This window comes from Hypomesus nipponensis, chromosome 3 (assembly GCF_054491055.1).
Source record: "Hypomesus nipponensis isolate SF chromosome 3, ASM5449105v1, whole genome shotgun sequence".
Lineage (NCBI taxonomy): Eukaryota > Metazoa > Chordata > Actinopteri > Osmeriformes > Osmeridae > Hypomesus > Hypomesus nipponensis.
The window spans coordinates 7,626,119-7,639,916 of NC_140363.1; the positions used below are offsets into that span (position 1 = coordinate 7,626,119).

Below are 13,798 nucleotides of genomic sequence, written 5' to 3' on the forward strand. Positions count from 1 at the left end.
GAGGCAAATACATAAAGGTATACTTCAAATTTCAAAGTGTTATCTTCAGGTCCTTCTGACCCATCAGTCATTGTGACCCACCATCGTATTGCGACAACTTAACCGCATACAAAAACAATGTGAAGTATTTTCTTTTAACAGTTGGGCTGTCTCAGACCCCCCACATTGCGAAGGTTAAAATACAATTATTTTTATTTGTTTTTGTATTGGGTAAAATTGGGTAAACACAACACTGGTTCGTTATTAACCTTTGGGTCATGTGACCAGAAGGCAGCACAAGGGTTAACACCAGGAGGGCTTATATGGGTTCATCTGGATCTAGCTCTCATTCAACGTACCTGGTGCTAAATTTACATTTAGAAATGACATAGTGTGTTATGTGCTGGGGGTGTTGTTTATGTTGTTATGCGAAGAATGGTCAGGTCAATGTAAAAATTACATAACATTGTATGATTTTTTCATTTAACTACCAATCCTTGTCTAATTTGTTTAGTACATACAACTTATAGACATTATGGGTCACTTAGAATGGTCAAGGAACACGAAACAAAACTGTGGAACAAAAGGGTAGATTTCATACAGGCGGGTTGACACAGGCACAGCTGTTCCAAATAAACCACCAACCATATATCTCTGCATTAAAACATTTTTTTAGGGTTACCTAGACCACCTACAAAATAGAAAACAGAAGCCCAGCAACAGGACAAACATTCTTGAGCATTTTAAGTAGAAGTGAACTGAATTCATTCAGTACCTCTGACATAACACATGCAGGGAGACAGTCAGCTAGTGTTCTTTGTGAACAATACCAGTTGTTAATAGAGCCAAACTAGTTTTATAGCAGGTGATTCTAATGCAATTTGACCTTTTGACCAGATGTTCTACAGAAGCCTGTGATTTTCTCATGAGAAAGCATTGACACATTTTCTCTTTCTGCTGAGTTTGAGTTTTGAGTACAATAACACGAAAGGTATGCATCAAGTTCTGGAGCTTCTAAATACAGAACTGTTGGACAATATGTCATCACATCAGGTCATGATATAGCTTTACATGTGCACTGTGACAAACAGCCACTTCATAGGCCTTATTCCTCTATCAGTAAATGATCCAACACAAGCTTATGGTTGCCTGAGCACTACTGCTGTTAAGGAAAAGATTAAGATTAAAAGATAAAGTATGCCAATGTCTAGAGAGGGAGGGAATAGTACCTTCGTACAATATGCCATTGCGTAGCAACCAAATATTTCCTTGTTTATTTGCCGAAGGGTGGGAATGAACCTGGTGGCCTCAGAATTGGCTCAAGTTGTCAAGGATCAGTTTTTACCTCTTGTTTTAAAGGAAACCTGCATGACCAAGTAGATTATTGTGCACGTTTAAAAAGTGACTCCAAGGATTTGCTGGGAAGTGCTTCTGTATAGACCTATCTTTTTCAGCCTTTACTATGAGTATTAGCTATTGGTTTTAAATGCTAGTAATAACCAGATGGGTGAAACTTGAGCAACTCCTTCAATCAACTCACACATAATTATGCTTCACGCTTAAGTGTGGTTCTCAGATTATAATTTCACAACCAACGGTATAAGCAGTTCCTGCTACAATGGAAGGAAGTGCGTCACAAATGCACCATACCTTGAAACAAAGAAGAATGGAACGCCGCTCAAGCAAGGCGAAAACAGTCGAGAGGGGGGAAATGTTGAAGTGCGTGGTGGAAGAAGTGAACAAATAGCCGGGGCAAGGAGAAGAAAAGGTGTAAAAAAGTATTCGGGGGACTTGTGAGCAAGCAAATGAAGGAGTCAACCCCGCCACCTGCAACTGGGGATAAACAGGACCCTCACACCTCCACTGACTTTACTGGACATCCAAACCAGCTTGTTTAGTCTAAGGGGAAACGGGCCAATCAAAACTGCTGTTTTAAAAAGGAAAGTGGTTACTGGTAGCTACTTGGCACTAACAGGTGTCATGTTATGTTGCTGTTTTGATATTTTTCCCCATGGTATTTCCCCTCTGTGGCGCTCCAAAACAGTTGAAATCAAACTGGCGGTTTCCTCAACACGACCACAGCACCACACAATGGGCACATTTTTTGTTGGCTTGTCAACAAGGCCATCGTTGCAATTTACGAGAATGTCGGCCGTACAGCGGACAGGAGGCCCTGTGGTCTGGAATGTTAATGGATGTTGCTTCGAGAACAAGACATGCTCCTGTAGTTTTTTTCTCTCCCTCCAACACAGTACCACATGCTGATTGGCTCTGCACCCCTTAGAGGTTTCATGACACACGAGTGATGGGGCTGGTTTCTCAGAAACAAATGAGCCCAGTACTGAGTACACAAAACATTGATTCATTTTTAAGGGCTTTACAGTTTGATTTAACTTGTAACTTGTGCACAAGCTAACCAGCCAATCGTTTGATGATTCGGCCTATGTATGGGGGACTATCTAAGAGAATGTAACTGTGTGTGTGACTTGGTATGTCTGTAAAGGTCTTGATAGAACTTGGTATGTAACTTAGGGAAGGGCATCTTGAAACATCAGCTGTCGGGAAAGAATGAGGTGGTCGGTAGAGAGGGGGAGATTGCGGCAAGGAGACAATGAGATTGAAAAGCCATTAACAGGCTCAAAGGTCAATGTATAAAAAACAGCAAACCTACACAACTCACAATGTACAAGATTAAAATAGATGTGGCTTGTCCTGCTATTTGGTGTAATGTCCATTCATGATTTATACTGGTAAGATGGATATGCTTAGGTCGCTGCCCCCGCGACCCGATCCCCGGACAAACGGTAGATGATGGATGGATGGATGGAAGATGGATATAGCTGCTTGAACAAATTTCAACGTCATTGATGTCATCTAAATTGGCACAGCTGCATTTAACTCATGTATATACTGCATTGTAATTTACTATGTAGTAGTCATTGTATATAAACCGTGATCTCTCAATCTCCCAACGCACAGAATTCATTAGGGTTGTATATGTGCAAAAATCTGCCTTGAATCATCTATGCTTCCTATAATCTTTATTGTAGAACAGTCCCCTATTGTTTTGACTGATACTTTATCGAGGCCTTTGATTTTGTGCTCTGATTCCAATGAAGGAATGGAAGCAAATGACCATTTCTGCCATCTACTGAGTGCAGACTGGGCCTTTTCTCAGTCACTGATAGATACTTGGACTGCATGGCAGCTTGCAGTGAAGAAATAGAACTGTCACATGGCTATCATCTGGGGCCAATGGAGAAAGAGGTGCACAGGAGATAAGGGGAGCCTAATAGAAGGGGGGTACAGGGGAATGGAAGGAAGAAGTGGAGGGTGGGCGGTGGGGGGGTGGGTCCTTTCCTGAGGTCTCCTCCTCCGGTGCGTCCGTATTCCTTCCAGCTGGATGGAGGCTTAATGCGAGTGTGGAAAAGTGGAAAATGTAATTAGGCTGCCAAGGGGGGTTTGTGTCACTTGGCACGAGCCAGAATATGCCCCCTTCCCCCTCCCCTTCCCCTTAACCACCATTGCCACCCCATTCAAATCCCACCCCTCCTCCTCCTGCCCTCGCCCCCTGCCACTGTGCAATGCCGTTGCTTACAAACCCCCTTTGGAGGGGCCAGAGGGGGCATGACCTATTAGTGTAACAGGGTTGGGAAGAGGTCAACAGTTTGCAGCTGTGCGGTGGGCACAGAGGGTCCTGTGTGTCGCTCGATGAGTGCAGCTCTCTGAGCATTGGGTGGAGCTGGGTAGGGTACCTCACAGTAATATGAGGTGCGTACCTTGTCTGAAATCTGACCGGGACCGAGAGTTTTTGCTGTTGAGTGAATCAGTAAAAAAGCCATTAGACCATCAATGTTAATGTTAACATATGCAAACCCACTATCTTCAGTGTACCTTATCAGTGTCAAATAAAGATTGGATGCTCATTAAATACTTTAAGGTTGCGTTTTAGTCTTAAGATGGTGGGGTTCAACTGGTTGGGCCCAGCTCATTACCTGTTTCATTGGGACAGGCAGATTATGACATGATGACATCACATCTCCCCAGACTCCGTTCACAAAGCCATCAGGAGATGTGCCTGTACGAATTTGTATGCGCCATTGGAAACAACTGACTTCATATTTGTTTTGTTTTTTAGTGGAGGGGTGTGTGTGTGTGTGTGTGTGTGGGGGGGGGGGGGGTCTTGTCGCATTCTATGTACCTGTCTCCTGTGTCTGCATCCTGGCTGTCATTCCAGCTGACAGGTCTATCAGTGTACATAGACAGTCGGGACAAGTCCCTCAACCTGACAGGCTGAGCCGACAGCAAGGCGATCCAGACTGACAGCTCCCCAGGTACACTCGCCAGCGGTGGAGCGAGAGAGGCAAAGGAGAGGTGGAAACAAACTAGAAAAAGGGAACGGGAAGAGAGAAAGGAGTACAAACAATAAGGTTATGAAAGGTGCCTGTGTGACAAGCACATGATCCTCACAGATATCATGGGCAGGGTGGAATGAGTTTCCTGTAATTTCACGCGAACCCCTAAACATTTTTAGGCAAATTGGGTCTCAACTTTCCTTTGGATCTAGAATACGAGCTCCTGCCAGATTCAGCGCTAAACCACAAATCTGTGTTCCAGAAACAAACCTCCGGAGGGACAAGGTTTAGTAAATCCATGTTAGGTTTAAACCAAATAATATTGCATGCCAGAGGAAGATGTGTGTAAAGTATTACGGGTGTAATTAGGTGAAGAAGTGTATGTGTGTGAGGGAGGGTGGGGGGGATAACTCCATACAAATCTGTATTTATCTACGTTCAAAACCATAAAAAAATGCAAATATCTGGGGGAGGGGGGGCACAAAAAGAGTGAAGGGGGGGGGGGGGTCCTACCAGATCTCAGGAATGAGGAGGATGTCTGTGATCGGCTTAGCCACGCTCTCCTGGCTTCTCATGTAAGGAGAGTAATTAGCAATTAACAATCAGGGTTTAACAAGATCCAGTTATGATCTGTATTTATGCGCAAAATGGTGTATGTGTGTCTGTGTGTGTGTGTGTGTGTGGGGGGGGGGTTCTGTTGCTTTGACAGTGAGAGCATTAGAATATTCCTGCGACTTCTTCTTGATGAGAAAATAAAAAGAGAGAGGGAGTGAGTGAGAGAGATGCCGGCGCGGTAATTCTCTCGTTTTCTCGACATCTCTGGGCCATATTTTTCCTCTCCTTCAAATTCCCAGATCAAACAGGCTGTAACAAAAGGCCCCCCAAATCCCCCCTCCTCTCTCCTCTACTGCTCTGTCGTTCTTTCCCAAATTAGCTAAGCCTTTCAGCTCCATCATCCTCAACATGGCTCGTATCAACAACCCTCGTCTGTGAACAAAATGCCGCCAAAACCCTAAAATCCCCCTCCCTCCCTCTCCAGACCCTCTCAATCCACCCACCAGAGGAGGAAAACAGAAAAGCACCCCCACATGTCACTCTGAATTCTGTACTTGAGACACCAAAAAAACAGTTCCAGTTTTTCTTTTCTGGCCCTTCTTCATTTTGTGAACTACTTCTTTTGTCTTTTCCACAGGATAATTTGTTCCTTCAAAAGGCAATCTGTGAACTTTGAGAATCCCCCCCCCCCCCTCTTAAAAGAAAAGCTACGGCTGACAGATTGGGCGACTCAGACACTGCAAATCGGAGAAAAATAAACAAAGACGAAAGCAGCCGCCCGGCCCTGCCTCTCTGTGACATATTCAGGCCTTTCGAATGTTCCCTTGTTTCCCACCGATTACCTCCCACATTTGCTGCTGCCCTTTCTGCCTGACTGTGGATGACAGTTGGACTCTCAATCATCTAATGTAGTATTTTATCATCTTTTCTGTGTGTTTTGATGTTTCTATATCAGACCCCTTGCTGGGTTTAGGTTAACTACCTGGATGAAAAGTTGAGTTTTCCACAGCCCCCATACAGCTTCCTTTTTGAAACTCTTGAAAGTTCCCTGGCAGAGCAACTTCTGAGGTGGAGCTGGTGTGACTGATGCTAAAAGCTAGCCCCAGGTTATCACCCAGGGATGCTGCTGCCAAGCTTTGTGTGATCCTGTTTCACACACCTGTCATTTGCAGAGACTGGCAGGTCCTTAGGCTAACTGCCTGCTTGAAGCTATAACCACTAACAGCGGTGTCATGGGAGCAGAACGATAAACTAATGCTGATGTAGCCTAATCCCTTCAGTTGAAGACGGTGAACAAAACAGGCTCCACGGTGTACTGTTAAGATTTGTAATGGTCAGGTTAAGATATACTGTAGCTTTACCCTATGCCCATTTCTGTTCTTTGGTACGAAAGCTCTTCTGGTTTCTGTCTGGTGGTTGTGCCCAGCTCACGCTCAACATGATCACAAACGAGTACAGAGAAGAACAGGTGAAAGGATGAGCATGAACGACATGAGTGTTTTTTTAAAAGAGATGTTATACCTTGTGTTACCTCAAAGTCAACAGCGAACAAACGGCTGTAATTTTAGCCACGGTCATAACAAGAAATCCATACATGGTAGCTATAGCGAATGGTGTAGTTCAGCCTCCCCAGAGAAGTAAAGAGTATAATTTTAATCATTCTGTCAAAAGTTCCCAAACTAATTATCCCAACCTTTAATTATTCTTTCCCTCTGTCATTGAGATTGCTTAAATACAGGATTAGCAGATTTAGAGCATTAGAAAATGGAGTTGGCAGGCAAGAGACCTGTACAACATGAGTCAGGAGGTGAAGTGCACATCTTCAAAAGGTAACTTCAGTATCACCTTAAAACTGGGTTTGCTACTGTGACTGAACCCTTATTTAAATGGTTTAAAGCACGTTTGGCAAGTTTAGACGGAAAGATCTGCGCAAAAATGGACAGTAAGTAGGCTACTGCAAAAGTTCAAGTCACTTAGGGAAAAAGTTTGTGACTGAAAGATAAAGACTGATCATTGACCTGGTCAAGGCAAAGGTTCGTACGTGTGTTTTTTTTTTAAGGAACGTGACAGCATTCCTTTGAATGCTGTCATATAGTCAACTGTCAGGTTCCTGCGGATGTTTCGCTTTGTTAAGTCCTTCATCGAAGATGCAACCCAACATTCCTCAGTCCCCCTTGCCCGCCCTATGGCTGACGAGATAGATGATGTGAAAGCGGGTCAGAAAGGTTACCTACAGAAATGTAGCAAGGAGCAAAAAAAAAAAAAAAAAGACAACAAGAATATGCCTTTAATTATTTTATTTATTAAAGGGGCTTAATGCTATTAAAATGCCCCAGATACATTCATATTATAGTGTCCAATTAGACTTGACAGTTGCTGCTTTAACAACAATAAATATAGCAAAGGGCTAACCCCCAGGCAAGGAAAGACCCCTAACAGTGACCCTTGTGTTTAATGATGAAAACAAGCATGCACTCCCTTCATTTTTCTCATTCTTGCTCTCCTTCTCCCTTTCCTTCTCTCTCTCACAAACACACAGCACCGTTTATTCCCCCATTTGGCATCTTCCCTCCTGTATATTCTCAAACCCACTGCTCGACCAAAACGCAGCCAACTACATTAAAAATTGCTCCAAAAGATAAATGAAAATGTCTTGAGTAATCGGGTAACCGAAGCACCTTTTGGAAATTTTAATAACAGAATTTTTAATCTCTTTTTTTTGTGTGTGTCAGTAGCTGTATTGGACACAAACAATTCAGACATTAAGGTTGAATAGTCCCATGTTACTGCTACAACTTACAAGTAATGTGTCTGCCTAATTCCTCAATACATTTATTATCAATCAATCAATCAATCAATATACATCCTCTTTAGAAATATAAGATTTACAGACCATTGTTACCCTTTGATTGCTTAAGCAGCAAACCACTTAATTCACTCAACACACCACTCAAAAAAGGGAAACCGGAAGTTAGTTAACTGAATTGATAATGGATTTATTGATCGAGATGGGGATGGGAAAAAAAGAATATAAACAGACATATATTAGTAACAAACAGTAAGACTGTCAGTGAAAGCCAGTAAATTGGGGGTGGGGGGCACCACAGGTTTCAACAGTGGAAAATAACACGGCACAGACACAGTAGTTTCCAATTCAGCGCTGAACTTGAATTATCATAGTTCATAAAATGCATTAAGACAGGCCCAGAATGGTAAACTAAATCATACTGACTAGCTTAAGGTACATAGTACAGGAGTACAGGAAACTGGCAAAAAAAAATTGTGTGGACCACCAATATGTGTCAAAGGGGTTCTCCGAGTGGATGAATCTATCTGGAGAGAGTTTGGGGTTCTACCATTTTGTAAAATGAGGGGCCTTTCCCTGTTAATCAATAACAGGTTTAATTTGAGGTATTTTGTTGGGAATCTCCATACCTACCCCATAACCTTACAAAACTTTAATAAACAGCATTTTACTCCAAACTTCCAAAAACAGAACACAGTTTCTCTCTATCAACAGTTTAAATGATGACTAGAGTCTGTACAGTGGGGAAACAGTCATACATTTCAACACACATTCACAGATACAAACACACAAACAGGACAGTGAGCATGCCGTTTGGAGACACCTAGAGTGTTTTAAGTCGCAATCACACACATGTACACGCACACGCACACTCTGAAAGACCTAGAGTTTTCCATTTGCAAAGGCCCCTTCTTGGAACTGAGGGATGAAGCTCTTGAAGTACGCTCTGTGAACAGACAGAAAGACAACCTTATTTAAACACGCTCTCTGTGTGTGTGACTGTGTACCTGTGCATGTTTGTATGTGTGTGTGTGTGTGTTAGGATCAACTTTAGGACAGGCCATCCGGGCTTAACTACCCTCTGTTCTAACCCAGGAGCCGATCAATTGGAATTCCAAGCATCTGGGGGATTAGCATTCAGAGCTCTTCAATGGACACATTTGAACACACACACAAAACTACTCAACGAAAGAAAGATAAGACCAATACACTTTATGGAGACCAGTTTGGCAAACATTGCTAACTCCCATGTCTCTCCCTTTCCATCAAAGTCAAGGGCAACAAGTCCATGTCTAAATGAGACAACACTGTTGAGGCCCCAGTGCAGGACTATATTATTTACCAGAACAGGCGTGGAAACCCAAGCTTTGTGTGGAATGAGGGTGGAGTGACACTGTGATGGAGTGTGTGTAGCAGAATCATAAATATATAGATTATCGCACCGGTCAAGACAATGTCATCTGTATCACACACAGCAAACAGTGAACAATGAACTAATGCCTTCAGATTATTTGGAATGTAATCATCGTGCCTGTAATGCATCGTTTTTAAGTCTATATGCGACTAGTGCAAGTCCAGGAGCACTGGGGTTTTCGGTGAGGTTTACTCAACAGACGAGAAGTGGAGTGAAGTTAAGCACGCTATCTTGTAGCCCAGCATATTAAGGTGTAGGTACAGTGTTGCACAGTGTAGTATCATGCCACGGTTCTGTACTGTGGTACAGTTGTAAAACATAGCATCAAACAAATGTTTGGTTAGCAGTGCTTTCTGGATCAACAAGAAATGCAATCCTGCATATTGCTCGTCTGTCTTCTGCATGCGACGCATCGGGCCTTACTTGGCTCTCTTGGCCATCTCATTGCCGTCCCAGCGCGGGCTGTAGGGGTAGGATTTCTGCACCTGCGAGTAAAGCTGCCCGCTGCTGGTGAAGTGGTAGACCGACTGGAAGGTCAATGTGGGCTGGTCGCGGGGGAAATAGAGGGGAAGGTCCACTGCAGTGTGGGTGAAAGGGAGAGAGAAAAGTGTTTTGTTTTTTTTGTCAGCATTGCATGTGTCTGTTCATACAGGATGAGATGAGGCATGTGTGCGAAAGAGAGATATAGTGAGAGAGAGACAGAGAAAGCGAGACAGAGAGAAAGCAAGACAGAGAGAGAGAGGACTCACCGTGGACAAGGAAACAGAAATCTTTCCACATCAGGAGAAGGGTGAGCTTCGTGAACCCTTCTGCATCGTACTCAACCACACCCCTGGAACACACACGCCAAACATCACGTCACACATGCGTTTGGGTGTTGATCTGTGTGGCCCCCTAAGCTTCCTCTACCCTACCCCTCACCCCCCAACGAACACACACACAAAACTGTACATACACGTACCACTTTCCAATGATTACTAATACAGAAAAACACCCAAACTCACAAATAAACTCCTATCTATTAGTCTTTTACACAGCCTCAAGCCACAGGCACAGCACACACACACACTCACATTCCAAAGTGGCTGAGAAAAGCAGCAATGTACTCCCTCCTCTTGTGGTAACCTTGGATGACATACTGCACCTAGTTAGAGAGACAAAGAGAAACATCCATTGGATACATTCTTGAACATGTAAGGCTGTAAAGCCTCCCTTGGCTGGAGCATGCTAAAGTAGTAAGTGTCTATAAAATAAGAAACTGACCAAGGTTAGGGCCCAGTGTTGTTTCCAGCAGAAGCTGTATCATAATGGGCTTTGAGGCCTAGGCCGACAGACTATTGTATGGCCAGCTATGTCGCCATTATGGAATCCAGTTTGAACTCCCTGGGCTTTCTTTCTTTAGTACATTGTGGTGGAGTTTTGCCATTTCTAGGCTTTCTTTCCACACCCACACAGTCTCAATGGGAGTCTCCTGGGAGTGTGTGTTGACCGTTGGGTAGCTCTGTGCGGCCTCGGGCCTTGCTCGACCGCTGACCGCGTCAGGCAGGTGAGAGGGCCTGGGGTCAGGGAGCCAGACCGTGAGGTTGACCTAGTTCTGCCAAACCCAAAGTTATCCCTCCCCGACTCTGAAACCTTGAAACACACACAATAGTCTGCATGAAGTTGTATGTGTCTACCAACGCAGAAATCATGCCAACACACGCACACACACCGCCCGAAACGCACTCAGCCACTTGTGAGCGCACACACACAAACACACACACACACACAGCCACGCAAAAACTGGTTCCTGTGGAAGCAGGAACATAGACACACACTTTATTGAGGCCACATAAGGCCGTAATGATTCAGAATTTGGTAATTTCTTTGTTTACATTGTGCAAAAATTATGGCAGCACTTTCCAAAATGCTGCAGAGCTACATACTCCAGTGACTATCATTGTTTAGTCAGGGCAAAACCTTCCTTACCCAATATGTGTGTGTGTGTGTGTGCGCGCATGTCCATCAATGGTTGTGTGTACACCTTTGTGAAAGTGTTTTCCTTGGGCATGGACTACCTAATTGTGTGTGCCCACGCACACCTGTGTGTGTGAGAGACAGAGAGTGTGTGAGAGCAAGAACGTGGGGGACAGTGTGTGTGTGTGTGTGTGTGTGTGTACGTGTGAGTGAGAAAGTGTGAGAGAGACAGAAGGGAGAAGGACAGAAGGGGGGAGGGATGAATTGTGGAACTTGACATACTGTACTTGACAAGGATCCCCCCCTTTAGTGACTCCCCACACTGTAACAGGAGGCAACGCACGCCTGCCACTGACACCGTCGACGGGTTTGTACGATGACAGACAGGTTTGCTCACTCAACAGGTATTTGTCCACACCACACCCAGGTCTCTGTGCGTGTGCGGGTGGAGAAAAGGGGGAGGGGTGGATTATGTAATATAAGACCGGAAGTGTTTCCTGTGGCCACACCGACGCCCACACACTCGAAACAGACATCTAATGTCAATCAGGTTTTAGATCAGGAAGTGTTAAACTCGGGTCATTCCCATCTCCATAGAGTGCCCAATGTCATTAATGAAGACACGCTGGAGTGAGTGTCAGGACTATCACAAATCTATTATTAGCCTACATGTGGGGGGCACCATTTTTGGTTGTTGCCCCAAATAACTTCATAAAATACACTTTATATAGGTATACTTCCTCAGTGCATCCCTCTCCTGTCCTGTCACCCTGCCCCGACAAGTGACAACGACCCCCAGACCTCCGCTCTGGCCTCTCTGCCCCCTGCCGAGTTGACCCTCCGCTGGGCACACCCCCACGGACAGGGGGGTGTCCTGGAGGTCGGGTGGCGACAAACGGATGCGGCCTCCCTGCTGGAGAGGGTCCAGGTGTGGGAGTAGAGGAGGGGAGATGCTGCCCCCCGCCCGCCCGCCCGCCCGCCCGCCCGCCCGCCCTCCGACCCTGGGGCTCCTGACATGGCAGTGTACCTACCATCCATCTCCACCTGTCAGTTCACACACACGTCGTGGTGCCTGGACGGGCTATGGAGGGAGGCCAGCACGCCCACGTCCACATGCACATGAGGTAGTGCACGCACTAACGCACGCCGTCACAAAGATGTACACATGCACATGAGGTAGTGCACGCACTAACGCACGCCGTCACAAAGATGTACACAGGCACATCCATTGATGTAGTAGAGCACCGCCTTAGAAACATGCACAGCAACAACATTTGACAAATAACAGCATGGAATAAAACTGGTTTACGAAATGGAGGAATCTCCTGGTTACCTTGTTTGTGAGCAGCTGGCATACTTGAGGTACGTAGTCGATTAGGCAGCCTCCACTGGGGAATGCTGGGATATGAAGTGCAGAGGAGCCTCCAAGGGCACTGAGGAACAGAGAAAGATGGCAGCTGAGAAACTACAGATCACTTATATTAGGTGAGAGTGTGAGTGGTAGGGATAGTGGAAGACAGCTACTCACACACACACGCACACGCACACGCACACGCACACACACACACACACACACACACACACGCACACAAAGAGGCACTCAGCACACTCATACATCATGTCCACCATTACTTACAGTACGATACAGGTCATAGTCATATTTTGTCTCTCACAAATAGATAATTGCTGTGAAACAAACAAGCAATACACATAAACAAAAACCCTAAACTCCTATATGGGCTGGGAACTGTAATTGTGCTGGTGTGCATTTCCAACGACTGTGTAGCAGTTCAGCAGTGAACTGTGGGCCGAACCTCACCCTGCTCTTCAAACACAAGAGCTCTCAGAGGTGGATGTTTCAGGTACTGCCCACGCGAGCATGTGTAAGTGCACACGCACACACATGGCACATACAGTACGCACACGCAAGTATAGGGCACCAGGGCTTTCATTTAACTCACGTGTCCCTTTAATTGCATATCTTTCCTGTATGCACACCAGAAAAAAAAACACACACCGCTGAAGTTAGTAACTGTGGTACTGAGAAACTCAAACAGTTAAAAAAGGTCAAGGGAGGCATCTAGACCACAAATAATACACATATACACGTATATATAAATATACTTGAAGTAAAATAGAAAGAATTCAAGACAACCATGCTCTTCCTCCCCACATCCTAACAAAACTGCCCGAAACCATAGTGGGCCAACCCCACTCCAGGCAAGGACCACAGACAGCGAGGACTTGGCATAAAAGAGGACCACCACGCCCTTGCAAGAGCACTGCTACCCCCACCACCCTCCCACCACCCACCCTCCCACCACCCCGGGGAGACCAAAACCTCGACGGAGCTACGCAACGTTTGTCATCCTCCCCGGGTTCTTCCTCCGCTACCTCCTCTTCTTCTATTCCCCCCTGCGATTGGCTGCGTGTTCCTTTGACGTCTTTGTTCCGATTCCTGCAGCGTTGCGCTGCTGACCTCTGATTAGTGCTTGTTTAATCAAAAAGAAAACTGGCGCTCCTGCACATGGATGACTAATGGAGCACGGACGTGATTCGCTTGTTTGTTTTTTTTCTTTCTTTCTGCTCGTTCGCTCCAGGCCAATTGAAGTGGTGGGTGGGGGTGATGGGGAACTAGAAGGTGAAGGTTCACTTAATGGCAGCTTTAGTTCAGCCTAACCGCACACTTTTCAAGCAAAACATATAAGACAGACGAGATTCCAGTTGTTCATT

The 13,798-nt window shown here is 45.2% G+C and overlaps 1 protein-coding gene across 1 annotated transcript in view; it reads right to left on the minus strand.

Moving 5' to 3' along the window:
- Positions 1–7,864: 7,864 nt before the first annotated feature.
- The window catches only part of babam2 (BRISC and BRCA1 A complex member 2), a 54,021-nt gene continuing 48,087 nt past the window's right edge, over positions 7,865–13,798 (minus strand). Inside the window, exons 8-12 of the mRNA XM_084674928.1 lie at positions 12,399–12,498; positions 10,183–10,253; positions 9,859–9,941; positions 9,533–9,686; positions 7,865–8,641 (exon numbers count right to left, since the gene is read on the minus strand). Coding sequence (XP_084531054.1) covers positions 8,578–8,641; positions 9,533–9,686; positions 9,859–9,941; positions 10,183–10,253; positions 12,399–12,498 — 472 coding nt within the window. The 3' untranslated portion in view covers positions 7,865–8,577. The remainder of the gene's footprint in view (positions 8,642–9,532; positions 9,687–9,858; positions 9,942–10,182; positions 10,254–12,398; positions 12,499–13,798) is intronic.